Here is a 25,025-nt window from a genome sequence, read left to right as displayed (position 1 = left end):
CCCCCTCCTGGTTTCTCCCCTATTATTTTCCTGCTCTCTGATTGGCCAACTGAAGATTGCTTTGCATCTCTTTGCTTGAGCGTTGTCACGGGTAACCGTTTCCAAGACTCAATCGAGCATGCTGATTGGTTGTTATTTTTAAGAGTGAGGATTTTTTTTTGTCTGTGTGAGTGTTATTGTGTGTATGTCTGAGTTGATTTTTTTTTTTAAGGAAAAACAAAGAAAGGGGGATTTATATTTTCCTGGGAAACGGTAAATAAAAAAAAAACAATAGAAAAAAGAACGAAGGAACATACGAAAAGAAAAAAGAAAGAAATGAAAGAAAGACCAAGGGGCAGACTCTGGCTTCTTTCTTTCTCTTTCTTCACAGTTCAGCCTCAAGGATCTGGGAGCTTCTCAAAAGGGACAAGTCACAACTAAACAGGACGGCCATATTTTGAACTTTTTGATGATTTTGCTATTTTAAAAGGTTAAAACAACACTTTTTTATTAAGCCGGTCCATGCTCTTCTCCTCCCTCCTCCCCTCTCATCCCCCTCCTTCTGTTCTTCTCACTCGCTTTTCTTTCTTGAATTAACCTCATCACGGCTTTCGGCTTCAGAATTAATCATCAGCAAAGAAATCGATATTTTATTTGCATTAATATATAACTTCTAGATATTAAACACCTTTTTTGGTAAAGAATCAGAGAGAATATTTCAAATCCGTCCCTGAAAAACAGGCCTTCTACAGAAAAAAAAGGTATGTTTATCTTTTAGAAAGTTCATCATTTAAATCAGTACCTTTCTTTGAATATTTCTAAAGTCAGCATAACTGAGTGTTTAATAGTTATGCATGTTATGTCTACCGACAGACTCCTAATCCAAATGTTTGTCATTTAATTTAGTTTGTATCTTTTAGTGTTTCTAAGTTTAGCAACTGTGCATTTTTATTGTTGGTTAATTTCGTTTTAAGGTTGCTGAAAAGGGCATCCCCTTGTCTGTCTGTCTATCTGTCTGTGTAACAGCTTTAGCTCTCTCGACTTTAATAAACAGATCTGCCTCGATACAGTAGCATTTCTAAACGTGTATATATTATGATAGCTTCTACTTGTAGCATCAACCTTGCTCTGCTGAGGCCCCAGGGTCGCTCCTGTGGTCCTCATTTCATCTTTGTAAAGGTTTTCTGTGCAGGTTCAGCTCTGCTGAGGCCCCAGGGTCGCTCCTGTGGTCCTCATTTCATCTTTGTAAAGGTTTTCTGTGCAGGTTCAGCTCTGCTGAGGCCCCAGGGTCGCTCCTGTGGTCCTCATTTCATCTTTGTAAAGGTTTTCTGTGCAGGTTCAGCTCTGCTGAGGCCCCAGGGTCGCTCCTGTGGTCCTCATTTCATCTTTGTAAAGGTTTTCTGTGCAGGTTCAGCTCTGCTGAGGCCCCAGGGTCGCTCCTGTGGTCCTCATTTCATCTTTGTAAAGGTTTTCTGTGCAGGTTCAGCTCTGCTGAGGCCCCAGGGTCGCTCCTGTGGTCCTCATTTCATCTTTGTAAAGGTTTTCTGTGCAGGTTCAGCTCTGCTGAGGCCCCAGGGTCGCTCCTGTGGTCCTCATTTCATCTTTGTAAAGGTTTTCTGTGCAGGTTCAGCTCTGCTCAGACCCCAGGGTCGCTCCTGTGGTCCTCATTTCATCTTTGTAAAGGTTTTCTGTGCAGGTTCAGCTCTGCTGAGGCCCCAGGGTCGCTCCTGTGGTCCTCATTTCATCTTTGTAAAGGTTTTCTGTGCAGGTTCAGCTCTGCTGAGGCCCCAGGGTCGCTCCTGTGGTCCTCATTTCATCTTTGTAAAGGTTTTCTGTGCAGGTTCAGCTCTGCTGAGGCCCCAGGGTCGCTCCTGTGGTCCTCATTTCATCTTTGTAAAGGTTTTCTGTGCAGGTTCAGCTCTGCTCAGACCCCAGGGTCGCTCCTGTGGTCCTCATTTCATCTTTGTAAAGGTTTTCTGTGCAGGTTCAGCTCTGCTGAGGCCCCAGGGTCGCTCCTGTGGTCCTCATTTCATCTTTGTAAAGGTTTTCTGTGCAGGTTCAGCTCTGCTGAGGCCCCAGGGTCGCTCCTGTGGTCCTCATTTCATCTTTGTAAAGGTTTTCTGTGCAGGTTCAGCTCTGCTCAGGCCCCAGGGTCGCTCCTGTGGTCCTCATTTCATCTTTGTAAAGGTTTTCTGTGCAGGTTCAGCTCTGCTGAGGCCCCAGGGTCGCTCCTGTGGTCCTCATTTCATCTTTGTAAAGGTTTTCTGTGCAGGTTCAGCTCTGCTGAGGCCCCAGGGTCGCTCCTGTGGTCCTCATTTCATCTTTGTAAAGGTTTTCTGTGCAGGTTCAGCTCTGCTCAGACCCCAGGGTCGCTCCTGTGGTCCTCATTTCATCTCTGTAAAGGTTTTCTGTGCAGGTTCAGCTCTGCTCAGGCCCCAGGGTCGCTCCTGTGGTCCTCATTTCATCTTTGTAAAGGTTTTCTGTGCAGGTTCAGCTCTGCTCAGGCCCCAGGGTCGCTCCTGTGGTCCTCATTTCATCTTTGTAAAGGTTTTCTGTGCAGGTTCAGCTCTGCTGAGGCCCCAGGGTCGCTCCTGTGGTCCTCATTTCATCTTTGTAAAGGTTTTCTGTGCAGGTTCAGCTCTGCTGAGGCCCCAGGGTCGCTCCTGTGGTCCTCATTTCATCTTTGTAAAGGTTTTCTGTGCAGGTTCAGCTCTGCTGAGGCCCCAGGGTCGCTCCTGTGGTCCTCATTTCATCTTTGTAAAGGTTTTCTGTGCAGGTTCAGCTCTGCTCAGACCCCAGGGTCGCTCCTGTGGTCCTCATTTCATCTTTGTAAAGGTTTTCTGTGCAGGTTCAGCTCTGCTCAGGCCCCAGGGTCGCTCCTGTGGTCCTCATTTCATCTTTGTAAAGGTTTTCTGTGCAGGTTCAGCTCTGCTCAGGCCCCAGGGTCGCTCCTGTGGTCCTCATTTCATCTTTGTAAAGGTTTTCTGTGCAGGTTCAGCTCTGCTGAGGCCCCAGGGTCGCTCCTGTGGTCCTCATTTCATCTTTGTAAAGGTTTTCTGTGCAGGTTCAGCTCTGCTCAGATCCCAGGGTCGCTCCTGTGGTCCTCATTTCATCTCTGTAAAGGTTTTCTGTGCAGGTTCAGCTCTGCTGAGGCCCCAGGGTCGCTCCTGTGGTCCTCATTTCATCTTTGTAAAGGTTTTCTGTGCAGGTTCAGCTCTGCTCAGGCCCCAGGGTCGCTCCTGTGGTCCTCATTTCATCTTTGTAAAGGTTTTCTGTGCAGGTTCAGCTCTGCTGAGGCCCCAGGGTCGCTCCTGTGGTCCTCATTTCATCTTTGTAAAGGTTTTCTGTGCAGGTTCAGCTCTGCTGAGGCCCCAGGGTCGCTCCTGTGGTCCTCATTTCATCTTTGTAAAGGTTTTCTGTGCAGGTTCAGCTCTGCTGAGGCCCCAGGGTCGCTCCTGTGGTCCTCATTTCATCTTTGTAAAGGTTTTCTGTGCAGGTTCAGCTCTGCTGAGGCCCCAGGGTCGCTCCTGTGGTCCTCATTTCATCTTTGTAAAGGTTTTCTGTGCAGGTTCAGCTCTGCTCAGACCCCAGGGTCGCTCCTGTGGTCCTCATTTCATCTTTGTAAAGGTTTTCTGTGCAGGTTCAGCTCTGCTGAGGCCCCAGGGTCGCTCCTGTGGTCCTCATTTCATCTTTGTAAAGGTTTTCTGTGCAGGTTCAGCTCTGCTGAGGCCCCAGGGTCGCTCCTGTGGTCCTCATTTCATCTTTGTAAAGGTTTTCTGTGCAGGTTCAGCTCTGCTGAGGCCCCAGGGTCGCTCCTGTGGTCCTCATTTCATCTTTGTAAAGGTTTTCTGTGCAGGTTCAGCTCTGCTGAGGCCCCAGGGTCGCTCCTGTGGTCCTCATTTCATCTTTGTAAAGGTTTTCTGTGCAGGTTCAGCTCTGCTCAGACCCCAGGGTCGCTCCTGTGGTCCTCATTTCATCTTTGTAAAGGTTTTCTGTGCAGGTTCAGCTCTGCTGAGGCCCCAGGGTCGCTCCTGTGGTCCTCATTTCATCTTTGTAAAGGTTTTCTGTGCAGGTTCAGCTCTGCTGAGGCCCCAGGGTCGCTCCTGTGGTCCTCATTTCATCTTTGTAAAGGTTTTCTGTGCAGGTTCAGCTCTGCTGAGGCCCCAGGGTCGCTCCTGTGGTCCTCATTTCATCTTTGTAAAGGTTTTCTGTGCAGGTTCAGCTCTGCTGAGGCCCCAGGGTCGCTCCTGTGGTCCTCATTTCATCTTTGTAAAGGTTTTCTGTGCAGGTTCAGCTCTGCTGAGGCCCCAGGGTCGCTCCTGTGGTCCTCATTTCATCTTTGTAAAGGTTTTCTGTGCAGGTTCAGCTCTGCTCAGGCCCCAGGGTCGCTCCTGTGGTCCTCATTTCATCTTTGTAAAGGTTTTCTGTGCAGGTTCAGCTCTGCTGAGGCCCCAGGGTCGCTCCTGTGGTCCTCATTTCATCTTTGTAAAGGTTTTCTGTGCAGGTTCAGCTCTGCTGAGGCCCCAGGGTCGCTCCTGTGGTCCTCATTTCATCTTTGTAAAGGTTTTCTGTGCAGGTTCAGCTCTGCTCAGACCCCAGGGTCGCTCCTGTGGTCCTCATTTCATCTTTGTAAAGGTTTTCTGTGCAGGTTCAGCTCTGCTCAGACCCCAGGGTCGCTCCTGTGGTCCTCATTTCATCTTTGTAAAGGTTTTCTGTGCAGGTTCAGCTCTGCTGAGGCCCCAGGGTCGCTCCTGTGGTCCTCATTTCATCTTTGTAAAGGTTTTCTGTGCAGGTTCAGCTCTGCTGAGGCCCCAGGGTCGCTCCTGTGGTCCTCATTTCATCTTTGTAAAGGTTTTCTGTGCAGGTTCAGCTCTGCTGAGGCCCCAGGGTCGCTCCTGTGGTCCTCATTTCATCTTTGTAAAGGTTTTCTGTGCAGGTTCAGCTCTGCTGAGGCCCCAGGGTCGCTCCTGTGGTCCTCATTTCATCTTTGTAAAGGTTTTCTGTGCAGGTTCAGCTCTGCTGAGGCCCCAGGGTCGCTCCTGTGGTCCTCATTTCATCTTTGTAAAGGTTTTCTGTGCAGGTTCAGCTCTGCTGAGGCCCCAGGGTCGCTCCTGTGGTCCTCATTTCATCTTTGTAAAGGTTTTCTGTGCAGGTTCAGCTCTGCTCAGACCCCAGGGTCGCTCCTGTGGTCCTCATTTCATCTTTGTAAAGGTTTTCTGTGCAGGTTCAGCTCTGCTGAGGCCCCAGGGTCGCTCCTGTGGTCCTCATTTCATCTTTGTAAAGGTTTTCTGTGCAGGTTCAGCTCTGCTCAGACCCCAGGGTCGCTCCTGTGGTCCTCATTTCATCTTTGTAAAGGTTTTCTGTGCAGGTTCAGCTCTGCTCAGACCCCAGGGTCGCTCCTGTGGTCCTCATTTCATCTTTGTAAAGGTTTTCTGTGCAGGTTCAGCTCTGCTGAGGCCCCAGGGTCGCTCCTGTGGTCCTCATTTCATCTTTGTAAAGGTTTTCTGTGCAGGTTCAGCTCTGCTGAGGCCCCAGGGTCGCTCCTGTGGTCCTCATTTCATCTTTGTAAAGGTTTTCTGTGCAGGTTCAGCTCTGCTGAGGCCCCAGGGTCGCTCCTGTGGTCCTCATTTCATCTTTGTAAAGGTTTTCTGTGCAGGTTCAGCTCTGCTGAGGCCCCAGGGTCGCTCCTGTGGTCCTCATTTCATCTTTGTAAAGGTTTTCTGTGCAGGTTCAGCTCTGCTGAGGCCCCAGGGTCGCTCCTGTGGTCCTCATTTCATCTTTGTAAAGGTTTTCTGTGCAGGTTCAGCTCTGCTCAGACCCCAGGGTCGCTCCTGTGGTCCTCATTTCATCTTTGTAAAGGTTTTCTGTGCAGGTTCAGCTCTGCTCAGACCCCAGGGTCGCTCCTGTGGTCCTCATTTCATCTTTGTAAAGGTTTTCTGTGCAGGTTCAGCTCTGCTGAGGCCCCAGGGTCGCTCCTGTGGTCCTCATTTCATCTTTGTAAAGGTTTTCTGTGCAGGTTCAGCTCTGCTGAGGCCCCAGGGTCGCTCCTGTGGTCCTCATTTCATCTTTGGCAGGCACTGGTTATTTGACAGCCCTGTGTGCACGCTAAATCTTATGAAGGTTTACTGTGGTTTACCATGATACAAGCAGAAGCGGTAAAGCAATGCAAAAGCACAGTGAGATCAAGGAAGAGCACAGGCCTGTAATGGTAAAGCAGAGTAGTTTAGATTTGAAGTATAAGAATGGGAAACTACTTTCATAAACCCTTTGGTCAAGATTTTTTAAATAACATTTTTTGAAAGTTTTTAAAACTGTTTAAGGGGTAAGAAAAGTCTCCTTGCCAAAACATGCACTGTATACATTATAATGAATACCACAGATAGGAAACTTAACATGGTACAATTATACATGCAGTGATCAAAGGGGATAGGGTAGATTCTTAAATTTAAGAACATGGCGTTTACTTTGTTTATTAGATTTTGGCAACGGCGTTAATAGTTTGAAAATAAATATTTTGAATACGTCACTGAACTGGGTGACTTTGTGTTTTATATGTTTATATATTTAGCTTTTTTTAAACTTAGTTTTGCATTAAAGTTGTTGGAACCGAAACGGAATCTCACACTTTGCTCGCTTCCTACCCTGGCAGGGCAGAGAGTGGCACAGGACTCTCCCGGAGAGAGGGGTACACGATGGGACACTTTCCAATCCCAGTCCCGTCTCAGAGAGACGAGTGACAACACACAGAGGCACTTAAAAGAGAGAGGTAGCGGGATTCGCGGATCAAAGCCCACGTTGTCTGGCTGAAGCAGTGAAGTCATCACAGTGATGTCATCGGGACTGTGTGACTGCTTCCTGTTACGTCGTCATGGCGCCGCGAGGGCTGGGGGGGCGCCGGGGGGGCAGGAGTCTCGGGTGCTTTCACAAGAAGCGCTGATGTCACAGGATCTTGTGTACCAGGAAATCTCTGTCAGCTCGCTGCCTGAAACCCAGAACCAAGCCCCGCCCAAGCAGGACCCTGCCTTCAACACCTTCCAGACCTCCACACTGGTGAGTACCCCCTCTTCTGAAACCATCCTGCTGTGCACAACAGCCCCTGCACACAGTCCTGGGGTTCAGAGCTCCCCTCAATGAGTTTGAGCAGGGTTAGAACCCAGTCCTGCCTCCTAATCATTTTAGTAATATACACTACCTAAGCAAGGGCAGTTCTGAAAACCAGGTCTGGGTGCAGCAGGGCTAGAGTGAGTTTCTAAATCTGCACTCCTCAAATTCCGTTTTACGTATTGATGTAATTTCCTTCTAGTTCAATTTTAAATAATATAAATAAAACAAACATGGATGGCCTACATCAGACCACTGAACTAATCATTGATCATTGTTTTACATCTGTCTGTCTGTCTGTCTGTCTGTCTCCAGCTGATTGACAGCACTAACTCATCCAAGAGCACAGTGAAGTCCAATGAGAAGAAAAGAAACAGCACCATGTGAGTACAAATGAAACAAACCAGTGTCCCCCATTTCATATCAGAAACGAAAAACAAACCAGTGTCTCCTCGTTTCATAACAGAAAAGAAACAAACCAGTGTCTCCTCGTTTCATAACAGAAAGGAAACAAACCAGTGTCTCCTCGTTTCATAACAGAAAAGAAACAAACCAGTGTCTCCTCGTTTCATAACAGAAAGGAAACAAACCAGTGTCTCCTCGTTTCATAACAGAAAAGAAACAAACCAGTGTCTCCTCGTTTCATAACAGAAAGGAAACAAACCAGTGTCTCCTCGTTTCATAACAGAAACGAAACAAACAAACCAGTGTCTCCTCGTTTCATAACAGAAACGAAACAAACAAACCAGTGTCTCCTCGTTTCATAACAGAAAAGAAACAAACCAGTGTCTCCTCGTTTCATAAACAAAACAAACAAACAAACCAGACTGTCTCCCCGTTTCATAACAGAAACGAAACAAACCAGTGTCTCCCTGTTTCATAACAGAAACGAAACAAACAAACCAGACTGTCTCCCCGTTTCATAACAGAAACGAAACAAACCAGACTGTCTTCCCGTTTCACAACAGAAATGAAACATACAAACCAGCGTCTTCCCGTTTCATAACAGAAATGAAACAAACCAGTGTGTCTCCCCATTTCATAACAGAAACGGAACGAAACAAACAAACAAACAAACCAGTGTCTCCCAGTTTCATAACAGAAACGAAACAAACAAACCAGACTGTCTCCTCGTTTCATAACAGAAACAAAACAAACAAACCAGTGTCTCCCAGTTTCATAACAGAAACAAAACAAACAAACCAGAGTGTCTCCGTTTCATAACAGAAACCAAACAAACAAACAAACAAACAAACCACTGTCTCCCTGTTTTAGAACATAAACACTCAGCATCGCCTCGGGATCCTGCTGTCCACCCAAAAGTGCTCACAAGGAGACACCCTTATAGCAACAGAGTCAGGCTCAGCTGGACGGGTTAGCGTATGGTAATTTTGGTCCCTAAAGCAGCAGAGATACAATCAGAAACCAGTTTCCTTTTTGAATAGCTGGCAGGTCTTAATTGAGCATAATCAATACATTGAGGACTATGTATTGATCCTGTATCCTCCACCCCACTGCTCCTACTGTGCCTTTTGTCTTGCTTGTCCTGCTATGACTGTCTCTCACATCCCTGTTCTGTCCTCCCGTCCTCGTCCTCTGCCCTCCCTCCGCTGCTGCTCCTCCAACCCCTCTAACCTCATTTCTCTGCCTCTCCCCCCCTCCCGCACACTCTCTGGTGCACTCTGGAACTGTCACTCGTCTGCTAACAAAGCTGATTTCATCTCTGCCTTTGCCTCCCACCTCTCGCTCGATTTCCTTGCTCTTACTGAAACCTGGCTGTCCCCTGATAACACTGTTACTCCTGCTGCCCTGTCCTCTCTCTACGTCCTGTCCCATACCCCGCGTCTCACTGGACGGGGAGGTGGGACGGGTCTTCTCCTCTCTCCCTCCTTACTCTTTTCTGTCCCCTCCGATCTCACCTCCCTCTCTGTCAGTACCTTTGAATTTCATGCAGTCCAACTAACCTCTCCCTGTCAACTCCTGCTCATTGTTCTGTACCGCCCCCCTGGGCCTCTCACTCACTTTCTGGATGAACTCGACTATCTACTCTCCTCCCTCCCCTCTCTGTCTACCCCGACTGTCCTGTTGGGTGACTTCAACATCCATCTCTCCAACCCCAGCCACTCTGCTGGATTCCTCCCTCTCCTTCACTCCTTCGACTTCTGTCTCTCTCCGTCCCCTCCTACCCACAAAGCTGGCCGTCAACTGGACCTCACCTTCTCCAGGGCCTGCTGCCCCTCCAACCTCTCTGTCACCCCCCTGGACCTCTCTGATCACTATTTCATCTCTCCCCCCTCTCCCTGCTCCTCCTACCACCACTGTCACCTCTCGCCGTAACCTCCGCTCTCTCTCCCCCTCTGTCCTTGCCTCCACTGCTCTCTCTCACCTCCCTCCTGTCGACTCCTTTTCACAACTCTCCGTAGACTCTGCTACCTCCACCCTCTTCTCCTCACTCACCTCCTCCCTCGACTCCCTCTGTCCCCTCACCTCCCGACCTGCTTGCCCCTCCCCTCCCCATCCCTGGCTCTCCTCTGTGCTCCGCTCGGCAAGAATCACACTGCGATCTGCTGAAAAGAAATGGAAGAGAACCAAACTCCCTGCTGCCCTAGACCTTTACCGCACTCTCCTCTCCTCCTTCTCCTCTACTCTCTCCTCTGCTAAATGTGCTTATTTCCAATCTGTAATCCAAGCCTCCACTAACAACCCACGTAAACTATTCTCTACCTTCTCCTCCCTCCTAAACCCTCCCCCCCTCCTCCTCCCTCCTCTATCTCCCCTGACGACTTTGCCTCCTTCTTCTCTTCTAAAATCTCAGATATCCGCAAACTCTTTAACACCTCTCCCTCCCCCGCACCCCCTCCTGCTCCAACCCCTACACCCACTACATCCCCTACTAACTCGCCCTCCCTCTCCACCTTCTAGCCCCTCTCAGACTCTGACCTCTCCTCCCTGCTCCAGGGTCACAAACCCACCACGTGTGCCTTGGACCCCCTCCCCACTCACCTCTTTCCAGCTGCTGCTCCTGCTCTACTCCCCTTCATCTCCTCCCTCCTCAACACCTCTCTACTTTCTGGCATCTTTCCCTCTGCCTTCAAAAAAGCCTCTATCACTCCCCTCCTCAAAAAACCTACCCTCGACCCCACCTCCCTCCAGAGCTACCGTCCTGTCTCCCTCCTACCCTTCCTCTCCAAAACCCTCGAGCGGACTGTACACCGCCAGCTCTCTGCTTTCCTGTCCAACCACTCTCTGCTTGACCCTCTCCAATCTGGCTTCCGCTCTGCTCACTCCACTGAAACCGCCCTCCTGTCTGTCACCAACTCACTTAAGTGTGCCCGAGCTGCCTCTCTCCTCTGTCCTAATTCTCCTCGACCTCTCTGCTGCCTTTGACACTGTTGATCACTCTATTCTACTATCATCTCTTGCTGACCTGGGGATCTCTGGCACTGCTCTGGCCTGGTTCTCCTCCTACCTCTCCAACCGCACTTACCAGGTAACCTGGCGTGGAGCAACCTCCACACCTCACCCTCTCTTAACTGGAGTCCCCCAAGGGTCAGTCTTGGGTCCTCTCCTGTTCTCTCTCTACACCCGCTCCCTGGGCCCCCTCATCGCATCCTATGGTTTCTCATACCATTTCTATGCTGATGATGCTCAGATTTTCCTCTCCTTCCCCACCTCTGACTCCACCATCTCCTCCCGTATCTCTACCTGTCTGTCTGCTATTTCCTCCTGGATGCACTCGCATCACCTCAAACTCAACCTCTCTAAATCTGACCTCCTTTTCTTTCCCTCCTCCTCCCCCTCCTCTGATCTCTCTATCTCTGTTCCTCTGGAATCTACCACACTCTCTCCCTCTTCCTCCGCTAAGAACCTTGGAGTCACCCTGGACCCCTGCCTCTCTTATTCCCAGCACATCTCCACTCTGGCACGCACTTGCCGATTCTTCCTGAGCAACATCCGAAGAATCCGACCCTTCCTCACCAACTATGCTACCCAGCTCCTTGTCCAGGCCCTGGTACTCTCCCGCCTAGACTACTGCAACTCCCTCCTGGCTGGCCTCCCTGCGTCCGCCACCCGTCCGCTCCAGCTCATCCAGAACTCTGCTTCCCGCCTGGTGTTCTCTCTGCCTCGCTTCGCCCACGCTACTCCACTACTCCGCTCACTCCACTGGCTCCCGATCACCGCTCGCATCCAGTTCAAGACTCTTGTACTAGCCTACAGATGCCTTGACCAGACTGCACCCAGCTACCTCCAGACCCTCATCTCTCCCTACACCCCCACTCGACCTCTCCGCTCCGCCTGCACTAGAAGACTAGCTCTACCTCCACTACGCTCCCCTGCCTCCAGAGCCCGCTCCTTCTCCACCCTTGCTCCGCAGTGGTGGAATGACCTTCCTACAGATGTCAGGACTGCCCAGTCCCTGACCACATTCCGGCGCCTCCTTAAGACTCACCTCTTCAAAGAGCACCTGTAGAACTCCTCTGTTTGTATCCTGGGACACTATCACCCTTCATGTAAACGTGCTTTATTTTGCTCTTATCTGCCCCCTATTTTACTGCATTTAATCCTGTACTTCAGAATACTGTAATCTGCCAAGTGTTTAACCTGTAGTACTTTGTATTTAATCACATCCTGATGTAACTATCACTATTTAATCATACCCTGATGTAACTTTCACTATTATCTGCTGTATTATTGAATTGTGGTTTGTCACACTTGAAAAAAATTATTGTATTTCTTGCTCTTATTGTATGACTTGTATTGTAACACTTGAATGTATTTGTATTTGCTTGCGATTGTAAGTCGCCCTGGATAAGGGCGTCTGCTAAGAAATAAATAATAATAATAATAATAATAATAATACTCAAAAACAAGAACAATCAATGTGTAAACTATTGTCGAAATGCACCTGAAAACATGCCTGTGCATTTTATTATTCAATTCAATGAGAAAACTTTAGAATTCCAAATCTCTACAAGAAAATTATAAAAACTTTTGGCTTGATCACTCATTATCCTGCCCAGGAATCCAAACTTTAAACCAATTTTTTTTTTTTTTTTTTTTTAAACCGCAACCCTGTTGATTGGACAGCATTCTCATGGTAACTGACTGTTAGCTTCGCTATTTCTTTCTTTATTGAAATGCATTTCCTTGAGAAGAACACACACAAACACATCCACACAGAGGAGAGCTGTGAGGCTCATTCACAAGGATGACCCTTCCAATCAGCAAGAGCATTTCCATTTCAAAAGCAGCAGTTCTCCAAAGAGAAAATGCAAAGCACCAGATACCGACTGACTCAGGATCCAAAACAGGTGCAAAACCAGCAGGGGGAGCGGAGTGGATGGAACCATGTGAACACCTCCCCTCCCCTTTTTACCAAAAATGTCTCCACCTCTGCTCAAACCACTCTCTCCCCTGTACTCTCTCTCGTACTCTCTCCCCTGTACTCTCTCTCGTACTCTCTCCACTGTACTCACTCCATTCCTTCCCCCTCCATCCTCTCTTCACTCTACCCTCTCTATTCTCTACTCTGTCCACTCTCTCCCCCTCTCCTCTTATACCTCTCTCTCTCCACTCGCTCCCCAGCCAGCTGCTAACCTCTCGTGCTGCTACTGTGTGTCATGTATAACTGTTGTCTTAAATAAGGACCAGAACACTATTTATTTTAACTGCTGCAATGAAATTCCTGCACAATAATAAAACAATATTTATTTTAAATCTGGGGTCTGTGTCATCTCTGCGACCCTGTGCCATGTAGTTACAAATCTGCTTTTTCAGAATTTGCGAAGAACCCATTAAACTACTTATAAGTAGTCTAGCTACAAATTAAAATGAAATCACGCGTTGTTGTTTGACCCTGTTTTCTATACCCGTTACACATGAGCATTGACGGCCTCTGATTGGCCACAGCACCTGGTCAGGACTCCTCATTAAAGGTCAGATAGAAGAAGGGTGGAGATGGAGCAGTGGTGTAGTGGTAAAACAACAACTGTGGCTGGTGTGCAGAGGCACTGGAACAATTTTCATAGTGGGAGTGCTGAAAGCCATTGAACAAAACTGTAACCCATGTAACCCTGTAACCCATGTAAGCCGTGCATTCAGTTGCTATTATGTTAAACGTGTTAATTAAACAAAGCCAGCATCAACACCTGTTTCTGTATTTCAGTAAAACAAATGCTTTAACCATGGACCTTGCAACAGTGTTTACAACATGCTTACCATAAAACGCTTGGAGCAAATCTAGCGTGAATACAAAACATCTCAGTGTATTTCCTCCCTAATCCTGGTCCCCAAGGATTGTACACAGTTCTGTGTTGCTGTGGCAAAGTGGTTAACAGTGTGCAGGTGCAGGAATGCAGCGGTGATCAATAAACAGATAAACACAGCTAAACCAGGTGCAATGATATTTTATTTGCATTCCAATTGGTCTGATGACACAAAGACAGTAAATAATAACAATGATAACAGGCAATACAGTGGCGTGTATTGCTCTGTTTTCATCCACGGGTTGGTCCCGAAATAATAATAGTTCCGATCTTTTAACTCCCACACGTAACACAAACACAAGCCCACAGTGAGTGATACAGTGCTCGTGGTATAAATGCAGTTTATTCGTGAAACAATTGGTGCAGCGTTGTCCGGGTAAGTGCTGGCCTTTGGCGACAGCTCCGGATCGTTCAGCTGTCTAATAACAAAGTGGTTCCTTAGACACGACAAAACAATAAAACACTCACGATTACGATTCACGTTCTCCTTCCGGTTCAATTTAACCATACAAAAGGAACAGATCACTTCGCTACGTCCCCTTTTGTACCGTCAAGCATGACCCTTGGTTAACTAGTGCAACCGTTCCTCCAATCCGCGGCTACCACATCGTTTCCTTTAGTGTATGATTTAGTGTACTGTTGCTCCGCCCCCTTTCTAGATGGCCGACTTCCGACTAACACAGCTAGTCTAGCAAGGGCAGGGCAACACTTCACCACACATCACAACACAACACAGCTGGTCTAGCAAGGGTAGGGCAACACTTCACCACACAACACAACACAACACAGCTGGTCTAGCAAAGGCAGGGCAACACTTCACCACACATAACCAGCGCAGAGAGGAGTGCTGGCTTCCAGAAAAGTAGATTATAATGCTGTGATCCACTTAAGTACTGCAATTTAGAAATGTTCACTTGTAAAAACACATAACAGTTGTATTTTATTTACAGTAGTCTTACACAAGGACAGTCAGCAGGTTCCAATGATTGACTTGCGATGCTGTTGATTTTTTGTCACGAGGGAATGTCATTGTATACGTGTGTTTTTACTAGTATTGCTCTAGAAAGCAGCACCTCCGGTTAGCAGCATTTGTTGATTTTAGCAGGTGGTGCTGCTGAAGAATCTGATATTCTTTTTGGGACATTTTCAAGAAGCATTCTACTGTACTTGCTAGCTTCTATGCGTTCCAACAACTAATCGACTCTCACGAGATTGCAACGGTGTGATTTGTAAAATATCCGCCCTGTTGTGACTGTCAGCGCTGATTGCTGTTATCGTTTGTGTTCCAAAGCAATATAAAGAAGCAGTGACCTGCACACACACAGATCATAAGATCCATGAAACTATCAGGATTTATCATTGCACCTGCAGGTGCACAGCACCCCTGTACTTCAAGCCAGGGGGGCTGCCGCACCCCCAGCTCCCACGCCCCTGATTACGTGCATGTCAGTTGTGGTGGACGTGCAGAATTGTGGGTTAAAGGTTAAATCGGAAGAGATTCTGCTTGTCTTTAAATGACCGAGTCACTTCATATAATAAATTGGAATGTGCCTTTGCGTTAACCCTTGGAATAGCCAGGATTTGCTTATCGCAGGACAGGACAGGAGCGAGTAAACACTTTATTTCTTAAATGAGAAGTGATAAACTCAGTTTATCCAAGTTTACCCTCGACTACACCAGTAGGATGGAGGATACTGAATCAAACTCAAGAAACACCTTGCATAGCTTTACACTCTCTCTCTTTCATCTCTATCCACTCCTCCTTTCATTCTCTCTCTCGCTCCAGCACTAAAGAGGTGAAGAATAGGCTGAGTTTTCTGCTTCAGAAACCTGACCAGTCCTGCAGCGACCAGAACACATCCAGCGAGGGTAGCTCTGAGAAGCCAGACAAGGATGACAAGTGAGCATTAACATTTTATTAACAGTCCCCTTTGCAGCAACGACACTTATTTCTCTGACAGTGTACAGAACTCTTGCACTCAGAATGTCAATGACAATGCATTTGAAACGTTTAACCACGACAGAATCTACATAAACAAATTAAAAACAAAAAGAGAAAGTACTGTAAAATGAAAGAAAGAAAAAGGCAGCACTCATTCCTCTCCTCTTGGGCAGCAGCACCCCTCTCCCACTCTCCTTGTCTAGTCTCACCCTCATTAATGTTGCATCATAAAAGCTCTCTAATGGAGAGCTTCTCATGATGGCCTTTCTGATTGGTTACAAAAATTCACAATGTGTTAAAACTGAAACGTTTAACCATGTTTAATCCTAAAGTGTAAAGATTTAGGAAATGAAACAGAATTCAGCAGCCCTCCTCCCTACCCTGTGCAGTATCTGTTGATGGCAGTGACCCCTCCCCACCCTGTGCAGTATCTGTTCACCGCAGTGACCCCTGTCCCTGTGCAGTATCTGTTGATGGCAGTGACCCCTCCCCACCCTGTGCAGTATCTGTTCACCGCAGTGACCCTTGTCCCCACCCTGTGCAGTATCTGTTCACGGCAGTGCCCCCTGTCCCCATCCTGTGCAGTATCTGTTCACGGCAGTGCCCCCTGTCCCCATCCTGTGCAGTATCTGTTCACGGCAGTGACCCCTGTCCCCATCCTGTGCAGTATCTGTTGATGGCAGTGACCCTTGTCCCCACCCTGTGCAGTATCTGTTCACGGCAGTGACCCCTGTTTCTCTTGCAGGCCGACCTCACTGGAGGCGCTGGAATGGAGTCGATCACTCGAGGTGCTCCTGTCCCATCACTGTGAGTGACAACACCCTGTCTTACAAAAAAAAAAAAAAAATGGCATAATATAAATGAATGGTGAAAGAAAAAAACTATTTGTAAAAAAGCTGGAAGAAACGACAAACTGCTCTGGGTAGTTCAGAGAGTCAACAACCTGGAAGGCTTTCTCAGTCAGGCAGCTCCTGCTTTTCTAACATCGTATTCTCTCCTCCCCTCTCATATCCTGTCTCCCTCTCTATCTCCTCCATCCTCCTCTCATTATCTCTATCTCCTCTCTCCCACTATCTCGTCCCACTCTCCCTCCCCTCCTATATCCGGTCTCCCTCTCTATCTCTTCTCATCTCCTCCCTCCTCCTCTCATTATCTCCATCTCCTCCCTCCCACTATCTCATCCCAATCTCTCTCCCCTCTTATATCCTGTCTCCCTATATCTCCACTCTCATCGCCCTCTCACTATCCCCTCTCTACCTCCTCTCCCCTCTCTCTCACTCTCACTCTCATCTCCTCTCTCCCACCTATCCTCCCCTCCTCTTTCCCTCTCTATCTCTCTCTCACTATCTCATCTCCTCTCTCAGATGGGGTGGCGGCATTCCGCTCGTTCTTGCGCTCCGAGTTCAGTGAAGAGAATATAGAGTTCTGGCTGGCCTGCCAGGATTACCGCGGCACCAAGCCAGCCACAAACGTCATTCCCAAAGCCCGGAAAATATTCTCGGACTACATCGGAATACAGGCTCCCAAAGAGGTGAGAAAAAAATAAACAACACTGCTCCTGTGAAGAAAAATACAAAATCTACAAACTGGACCTGAACCTATTTATTAAATTTACATCTACGTACAGCTGTGTCGATATTCTACAGTAAGACTCTGGGCTAAATTCTCAAAGCTGTTTACTCCAATTCATCATTGGCAATTGTTTTTCAGAGAGGAGAAACAAACCCAATAAAGTTACCAAACCAGATAAAACAACTGTGACTTTTAACTGAGGAACTTGAGAGTAGTCTTAAGTTCTTTGTAATGGTGTTTTTTCACTTTCAGATAAAAATTCCCAGTTTCCTTCTTGCAGATTAACCTGGACTCTGAAACCCGCGAGGCTATCATGCACAGCCTGGCTCAGCCCACGAGAAGCTGCTTCGACGCGGCGCAAACGCGGGTCTACAGCCTCATGGAGAAGGATTCGTACCCGCGATTCCTCAAGTCAAAGATCTACCTGGACCTTGTGAAGCAAGGGGAGAGATAGAGAGGAGGGAGGGAGTGAGAAAGAAGCAAAACCTCAAAACCCAAATCCACAAGCCACTCAGCTGCCCCGTGACCCCTCACCTCTATTGTTTGTTGTTGTGGCAATAAATGAATTCACAAAGACTTGGAACTGCTGAGCTAAAGGATCTGCACTGCAGTCTCTACGTCAAAGACTTGTAACTTTAAAGCACCTCTGTGGCCTCAAAGCTCTCAGCATCATGTTTAACCTGCAAGTACAGCCAGTATACCATAGTGTAACCCTCCCCAGTACAGGTGAGAAGTACCATGTTTGCAGAAAATACTGCCAGCAGTCTGAAACCAAGCAGTACATTACAGTACAAAGTCAAGTAACCACACAATGGGAGTGTGAGCAGTCTTGCTTATCTTCTGAAAACTACTGAAAGCGCCAAAAGTGTTTAAAAGTGCTTTAAAAGTGCAACGCAGCCATTTAAGAAACTGTTTTAAACCAATGAAGAAATTGGGAAATCTGGCTGATGAGACTTCTGGATAGTCATCTCTGTACTGTATTATTATAACATTGCTAGCTGTGGTTAAGTCAATTGCCATTGTCAATGGGTAGATGCCGTAATACTGAAGTAGCTACAAGGACAGAGAATGCTAGTAATACTGTGAACTACAACACGCATCAAGAAGAAACACGACAAGGACATGAGCGCTCTTTCAGCTTCTTTCAATGAGACTCCGGGCTCTTGAAAAACAATCTGTGAACCGAAAATACGTAAAGTTTTAGGAAAGTGGGCCTGTGGCAGAGTGGTTGTTGCAGTGATGACATCACGGACCAGAAAGGAGCTACGGCACTCAGCTATTTTATTAAATAATAAAGCAAAAGATTTAAACAAACACAAAACACCACAAAACAAAAGGGCACGTTGGCCAAACAAACAATAACGAAACAAGTATATTTAAATATAGCAATTGTTTTTCTCTCCACAAAGCACGTCTCGTCTCTCCCCCCTTGCGCAGACAGCTGCAGGCTTTTATATTCTGGCCGAGGGGTTAACTAGCTGTTAATTATCTTATTACCCCTCGGCCACAGTCTGCATGACTTTAGTAAGGATGCGTGACTGTCAGCTGGTTAAATAATCAGTAGCTGTGGTTCCCGAGTGGCGCATCCAGTAAACACGCTCCATGTGGAGTGCAGAATGCGCTCTATAGCCTGGACATCGCGAGTTCAAGTCCAGGCTATTCCATAGCCGGGTGCCTGCGGGCTTGCCTGTAAGCTGCCCGAGAGCTGCGTTGTCCTCCGACGCTGTAGCTCTTGGGTGGCTGCATGGTGAGTCCGCAGTGTGAAAAAAGCGGTCGGCTGACGGCACACGCGTCGGAGGACAGTGTGTGTTCGTCTTCACCCTCCCGAGTCAGCGCAGGGGAGGCAGCGGTGAGCTGAGCTTAAAAAATAACTGGCCATTCTAAATTGGGAGAAAATAATAAAAATAATTGGCAACGACTAAATTTATAGAAATTTAAAAAAAAAAAAAAATCAGTAGCTGATCAGTCACGCATCCTCCGAGGTTTTAAAATATAAAACAATAACAAATAACAATTGGCTTTCGTCATAATATAAACATAAATCATAAGATAAAATAAATAATAAACAAAGGGGTAAAGGGGCGGGACACTCCGCCACACATGCCCCCCCTTGTGCGCAGCACACATGGCCTTAAAAGGCCACCTCCCCCCTCAGTCCCCAAAGTCCCGGTTCATAGTCCCGGCCCAGGAACAGGGGCAGCAACGGGCCAAAGGTGCCGGCCACGATGGAAGGTCCTCCTCCCACCCCAACAGCTGTAGTGGCCAGGCTGACCAAAGCAAACTTGCGGCCATCTGGCGGCCTGTGGGGGTGGTCTCCTGACCTTCCCCCCCACTCTCTGTAGCCAGCAGCTCCCTCTTCTGGGGCTCCAGCCACCGAATTTCCTGCAGCGAAACTGCTGCGGGGGGAGCTGGTCTCCTGACCTCACCCCCCATCTTCATAGCTGGCAGCTTCCCAGGCAAAGCAGAGCCGGTGGCGACCCCAGGCGGCGACCGCAGCAGCGGACCCTCGGGAGACGACGGCAGCAGCGGACTCCCCGGGCGATGCATGGCAGGCATCCTTGGGCGGTGCGAGGCAGGCATCCTTGGGCGGTGCGAGGCAGGCATCCTTGGGCAGTCCTTCCCATGGCGGTGGAGGTGGAACCAGCAGGTATTCACCCTCTGTTGGTGGAGGTGGGAGGGGCAAGCAGTCCTCCCACGGCGGTGGAGACGGAACCAGCAGGTATTCACCCTCTGCTGGTGGAGGTGGGAGGGGCAAGCAGTCCTCCCACGGCGGTTGAGATGGAACAAGCAGGTAATCACCCTCTGCTGGTGGAGGTGGGAGGGGCAAGCAGTCCTCCCACGGCGGTTGAGATGGAACCAGCAGGTATTCACCCTCTGCTGGTGGAGGTGGGAGGGGCAAGCAGTCCTCCCACGGCGGTTGAGATGGAACAAGCAGGTAATCACCCTCTGCTGGTGGAGGTGGGAGGGGCAAGCAGTCCTCCCACGGCGGTTGAGATGGAACAAGCAGGTACTCACCCTCTGCTGGTGGAGGTGGCGGAGACAGAGGCAGCTCCTGCTGCTCTGCTCCTATCGGTGGAGGGGGCAGAGGCAGCTCCCGCTGCTCTGCCCCTGGTGGTGGTAGCGGTGGAGGTGGCGGAGGCAGAGGCAGCTCCTGCTGGTGGAAGCGGTGGAGGTGGAGGAGGCAGAGGCAGCAGGTATTCTTCCTCTGTTGCTGGAGGCCTAGGTTTTGGACCTGTGGGCCTCCCCCCTTCTGGGCGCTGGATGCACGGGCTCCCCCCTTCTGGGCGCTGGATGCACGGGCTCCCCCCTTCTGGGCGCTGGATGCACGGGCTCCCCCCCGTCTGGGCGCTGGATGCACGGGCTCCCCCCCGTCTGGGCGCTGGATGCACGGGCTCCCCCCCGTCTGGGCGCTGGATGCACGGGCTCCCCCCCGTCTGGGCGCTGGATGCACGGGCTCCCCCCCGTCTGGGCGCTGGATGCACGGGCTCCCCCCCGTCTGGGCGCTGGATGCACGGGCTCCCCCCCGTCTGGGCGCTGGATGCACGGGCTCCCCCCCGTCTGGGCGCTGGATGCACGGGCTCCCCCCCGTCTGGGCGCTGGATGCACGGGCTCCCCCCCGTCTGGGCGCTGGATGCACGGGCTCCCCCCCGTCTGGGCGCTGGATGCACGGGCTCCCCCCCGTCTGGGCGCTGGATGCACGGGCTCCCCCCCGTCTGGGCGCTGGATGCACGGGCTCCCCCCGTCTGGGCGCTGGATGCACGGGCTCCCCCCTTCTGGGCGCTGGATGCATGGGCTCCCCGCGTCTGGGCGCTGGATGCACGGGCTCCTCCCTTCTGGGCGCTGGATGCACGGGCTCCTCCCTTCTGGGCGCTGGATGCACGGGCTCCCCCCTTCTGGGCGCTGGATGCACGGGCTCCCCCCTTCTGGGCGCTGGATGCACGGGCTCCCCCCTTCTGGGCGCTGGATATGGCGAACGTGTGCCCAAATGCCCCCACAGCCAGGGCATAACTCCACCGCAAGGTTCTTTAGAAAAACCTCCCAACTGTCATCCCCGACCTCCTCCTGCTGTTGCTGCTGCAGCTTACCTCTCCCCCTTCTGGGCGCTGGACACAACGGGACTTCGGGCTCATCCCTTTCCTCATCTGTGTCCCTGTCGATCTCTGGGCAGCTTTCCTCTTCATGCCCAAATCGATGGCAGTATGTACACCACTCCTCCTCCTCCGTGGTGTCCTCCCTCTGTACCCACCATGCGAGATCCCATGGCCGGAGCTTAGGGTCCACCATCTTGCTTCCACTGTCCCTCTGTTGTGGGGGCTGGACGTTCCTCTCCCTTCCCCTTTTTCTTCCCATTATTTTTTTTTTTTTTTCCCCTCCAAAAAAAACCGCTTTTCAAAAAAACAAATAAAAAAAACGCACTTTGCTTTCCTGGTCCGGCTCCTGGAGGTGTTTATCCCACGCAGGACACCATATGTGGCAGAGTGGCTGCAGTGATGACGTGACGGACCAGGAAGGAGCAACACATAAACAATGAATGGGCGGGTGTGAAACTGAGCGCTATGGCGCTCAGCTATGTTATTAAATAATCAAACAAAAGATTTAAACAAACACAAAACACCACAAAACAAAAGGGCACGTTGGCCAAACAAACAATAACGAAACAAGTATATTTAAATATAGCAATTGTTTTTCTCTCCACAAAGCACGTCTCGCCTCTCCCCCCTTGCGCAGACAGCTGCAGGCTTTTATATTCTGGCCGAGGGGTTAACTAGCTGTTAATTATCTTATTACCCCTCGGCCACAGTCTGCACGAGTTTAGTAAGGATGCGTGACTGTCAGCTAGTTAAATAATCAGTAGCTGATCAGTCACGCATCCTCACGAGGTTTTAAAATATAAAACAATAACAAATAACAATCGGCTTTCGCAATAATATAAACATAAATCATAATATAAAATAAATAATAAACAAAGGGGCGGGACACTCCGCCACAGGGCCACAGAACAAAACAAACAAAACAAGAGAAACATAAAAAAAACAGCAGCATTATTTTACAATTTTATAACCTTTTATCCATTATCAGTTTTACGACAGTCCCTTTCTTTGTGTGTGGTGTGATTGTATGTTCTGGTACGGACTGGTTCTGACAGATCTCTTCAACTATATTCAAGTTACAAAGATCTCAGTACAAGCAGTTTTTGACCACTAAAAACGCTGCGTACAATTGTAGCAAATGACTTTCATTCAGTTAGAGATGATACTTTTGCTGCAACTAATACAGTGTTTCAACAACTATACCTATTTAGCATCAATTTTGTTATAAACAACAGGTACAAAACCAAGCTACCAAGTAAACAAATATATTTGTACTGTAACTGAACCCTTGTAAATGTCGAGCACAGTATTCTTGCAGTTTTCCCCCATGCTTTTCCTATGGTTAAACTATGCATTTACCATAGTTTATCCTGGTTTGCCATGTAAATCAGGGGCATGGTAAAGTATATTAAAAAAACATGGCAAAACTACATTAAATGCAAGGTACAACCCTGGGAAATTCATGGTGGAAAACTGTAAACTTACTGTATAAATTGACCGCTGCAGATTTTTATAAAGGTATTTAGTATATACATTGCAGTCATTTGGTAGTATGCTTTGGAGGGCAGACCTCTCTCTATGGAATAGTGCTACGCAGACCTCTCTATGGAATAATGCTAAGCAGACCCGTCTCTATGGAATAGTGCTAAGCAGACCTCTCTCTATGGATAGTGCTAAGCAGACCTCTCTCCGTATGGAATAGTGCTAAGCAGACCTCCCTATGGAATAGTGCTAAGCAGACCTCTCTATGGATAGTGCTAAGCAGACCTCTCTCCGTATGGAATAGTGCTAAGCAGACCTCCCTATGGAATAGTGCTAAGCAGACCTCTCTATGGATAGTGCTAAGCAGACCTCTCTCCGTATGGAATAGTGCTAAGCAGACCTCCCTATGGAATAGTTCTAAGCAGACATCTCTCTATGGAATAGTGCTAAGCAGACCCCTCTCTATGGAATAGTGCTAAGCAGACCCCTCTCTATGGAATAGTGCTAAGCAGACCCCTCTCTATGGAATAGTTCTAAGCAGACCCCTCTCTATGGAATAGTTCTAAGCAGACCCCTCTCTATGGAATAGTGCTAAGCAGACCCCTCTCTATGGAATAGTGCTAAGCAGACCCCTCTCTATGGAATAGTTCTAAGCAGACCCCTCTCTATGGAATAGTGCTAAGCAGACCCCTCTCTATGGAATAGTTCTAAGCAGACCCCTCTCTATGGAATAGTGCTAAGCAGACCCCTCTCTATGGAATAGTTCTAAGCAGACCCCTCTCTATGGAATAGTGCTAAGCAGACCTCCCTATGGAATAGTGCTAAGCAGACGTCTCTCTATGGAATAGTGCTAAGCAGACCCCTCTCTATGGAATAGTGCTAAGCAGACCCCTCTCTATGGAATAGTGCTAAGCAGACGTCTCTCTATGGAATAGTTCTAAGCAGACATCTCTCTATGGAATAGTGCGAAGCCGACATCTCTCTATGGAATAGTGCTAAGCAGACCCCTCTCTATGGAATAGTGCTGAGAAGTCCTCTCTCTATGGAATAGTGCTAAGCAGACCCCTCTCTATGGAATAGCGCTAAGCAGACCCCTCTCTATGGAATAGTGCTAAGCAGACCTCCCTATGGAATAGTGCTAAGCAGACCTCTCTCCCTATGGAATAGTGCTAAGCAGACCTCTCTCTTTATGGAATAGTGCTAAGCAGACCTCCCAATGAAATAGTGCTACGCAGACCTCCCTATGGAATAGTGCTAAGCAGACCTCTCTCTCTGTGGAATAGTGCTAAGCAGACATCTCTCTATGGAATAGTGCTAAGCCGACCACTCTCTATGGAATAGTGCTAAGCAGACCTCTCTATGGAATAGTGCTGAGAAGACCTCTGTCTATAGAATAGTGCTAAGCAGACCTCCATATGGAATAGTGCTAAGCAGACATCTCTCTATGGAATAGTGCTAAGCAGACCCCTCTCTATGGAATAGTGCTGAGAAGTCCTCTCTCTATGGAATAGTGCTAAGCAGACCCCTCTCTATGGAATAGTGCTAAGCAGACCCCTCTCTATGGAATAGTGCTGTCCATTGGGACATGTGCACCATGTTGTGAATACTTTCTTTTTTAGGCATGACATTAAATAAAGAATTTTCTGGGGAATGTTGTCTTGTCATATTGTTAAGGATCTAAAGCCGAAACGTTGTAGCTAATTATTAAAATAGTGAGTTTTCAGTTTATCAATTACTTTATTTCTTTATGAAGTACTTCTAGTGATTGATGAGTATCCTGTTGGATCCTAATTCTCCTGGGATACAGTGCTGGCCTGTTTTTGAACTCTCCTTCTCTAATAAGTTTAATAAATCCAGTTTGATGTTTCTGAAGCTGTTCTTTACTGCTGTTAATGAAACTGTCGATACTCTGGCACAGTTTCAGGAATATCAAACTGGATTTATTGATTAAAAAATGTGACTTTGAAAAAACATTCTTTAAGTAACTCGTGAGTTAAATCTTTATGAGTACATTCCCTACGTCCGTTCATAACCCTAGACCCATTTAATAACATTGCTACATGCAATACAAACACAATGAGGTCCATTTAATAACATTGCTACATGCAATACAAACACAATGAGGTCCATTTAATAACATTGCTACATGCAATACCAACACAATGAGGTCCATTTAATAACATTGCTACATGCAATACAAACACAATGAGGTCCATTTAATAACATTGCTACATGCAATACAAACACAATGAGGTCCATTTAATAACATTGCTACATGCAATACAAACACAATGAGGTCCATTTAATAACATTGCTACATGCAATACCAACACAATGAGGTCCATTTAATAACATTGCTACATGCAATACAAACACAATGAGGTCCATTTAATAACATTGCTACATGCAATACAAACACAATGAGGTCCATTTAATAACATTGCTACATGCAATACAAACACAATGAGGTCCATTTAATAACATTGCTACATGCAATACAAACACAATGAGGTCCATTTAATAACATTGCTACATGCAATACAAACACAATGAGGTCCATTTAATAACATTGCTACATGCAATACAAACACA

General features: G+C 48.0%; 2 protein-coding genes across 8 annotated transcripts in view; one reads left to right on the top strand and one right to left on the bottom strand.

Annotated features, from left to right (window-relative positions):
• Nucleotides 1-25,025, bottom strand: part of LOC117965542 (regulator of G-protein signaling 5-like) — a 126,298-nt gene that overhangs the window by 17,083 nt on the left and 84,190 nt on the right. The window contains exon 3 of one of the 5 annotated variants that reach the window (XM_059008353.1): nucleotides 15,988-16,114. The exons of 3 other annotated variants lie outside the window; for them this stretch is intronic. The gene's annotated coding sequence lies outside the window, so the exon portion shown is untranslated. The remainder of the gene's footprint in view (nucleotides 1-15,987; nucleotides 16,115-25,025) is intronic. One more of the 5 variants, XM_059008354.1, reaches the window with a different exon arrangement.
• On the top strand, nucleotides 184-19,537 carry LOC117402040 (regulator of G-protein signaling 8-like). 3 transcript variants are annotated; one of them, XM_059008348.1, is made up of 7 exons: nucleotides 184-740; nucleotides 6,629-7,029; nucleotides 7,396-7,463; nucleotides 15,133-15,246; nucleotides 16,034-16,095; nucleotides 16,653-16,819; nucleotides 17,113-17,197. In XM_059008348.1, exons 2-7 carry the CDS (start codon nucleotides 6,808-6,810, stop codon nucleotides 17,143-17,145), a joined length of 666 nt encoding a protein of 221 aa, XP_058864331.1. In that variant the 5' UTR covers nucleotides 184-740; nucleotides 6,629-6,807; the 3' UTR covers nucleotides 17,146-17,197. The 3 variants fall into 3 exon arrangements, with proteins under 3 accessions (XP_058864331.1, XP_058864330.1, XP_058864329.1); XM_059008346.1 differs by having other exon boundaries at nucleotides 192-740; nucleotides 17,141-19,138; XM_059008347.1 differs by lacking the exon at nucleotides 15,133-15,246 and having other exon boundaries at nucleotides 188-740; nucleotides 17,141-19,537.

The sequence above is a fragment of the Acipenser ruthenus genome, chromosome 36, assembly GCF_902713425.1.
Source record: "Acipenser ruthenus chromosome 36, fAciRut3.2 maternal haplotype, whole genome shotgun sequence".
In the NCBI taxonomy this organism is placed as follows: domain Eukaryota; kingdom Metazoa; phylum Chordata; class Actinopteri; order Acipenseriformes; family Acipenseridae; genus Acipenser; species Acipenser ruthenus.
The sequence above is the reverse complement of the archived record's forward strand: the minus strand, read 5'-3'. Positions and strand labels throughout refer to the sequence as shown.

Excerpts from the sequence above, each read along its gene's own strand:
- LOC117402040 (XM_059008346.1), top strand. The coding sequence starts at position 6,808 with ATGTCATCGGGACTGTGTGACTGCTTCCTGTTACGTCGTCATGGCGCC. Across the intron at positions 7,464-15,132 it reads AAGAAAAGAAACAGCACCAT|CACTAAAGAGGTGAAGAATA; the intron begins GTGAGTACAAAT and ends CTCTCGCTCCAG. Across the intron at positions 15,247-16,033 it reads AAGCCAGACAAGGATGACAA|GCCGACCTCACTGGAGGCGC; the intron begins GTGAGCATTAAC and ends TTTCTCTTGCAG.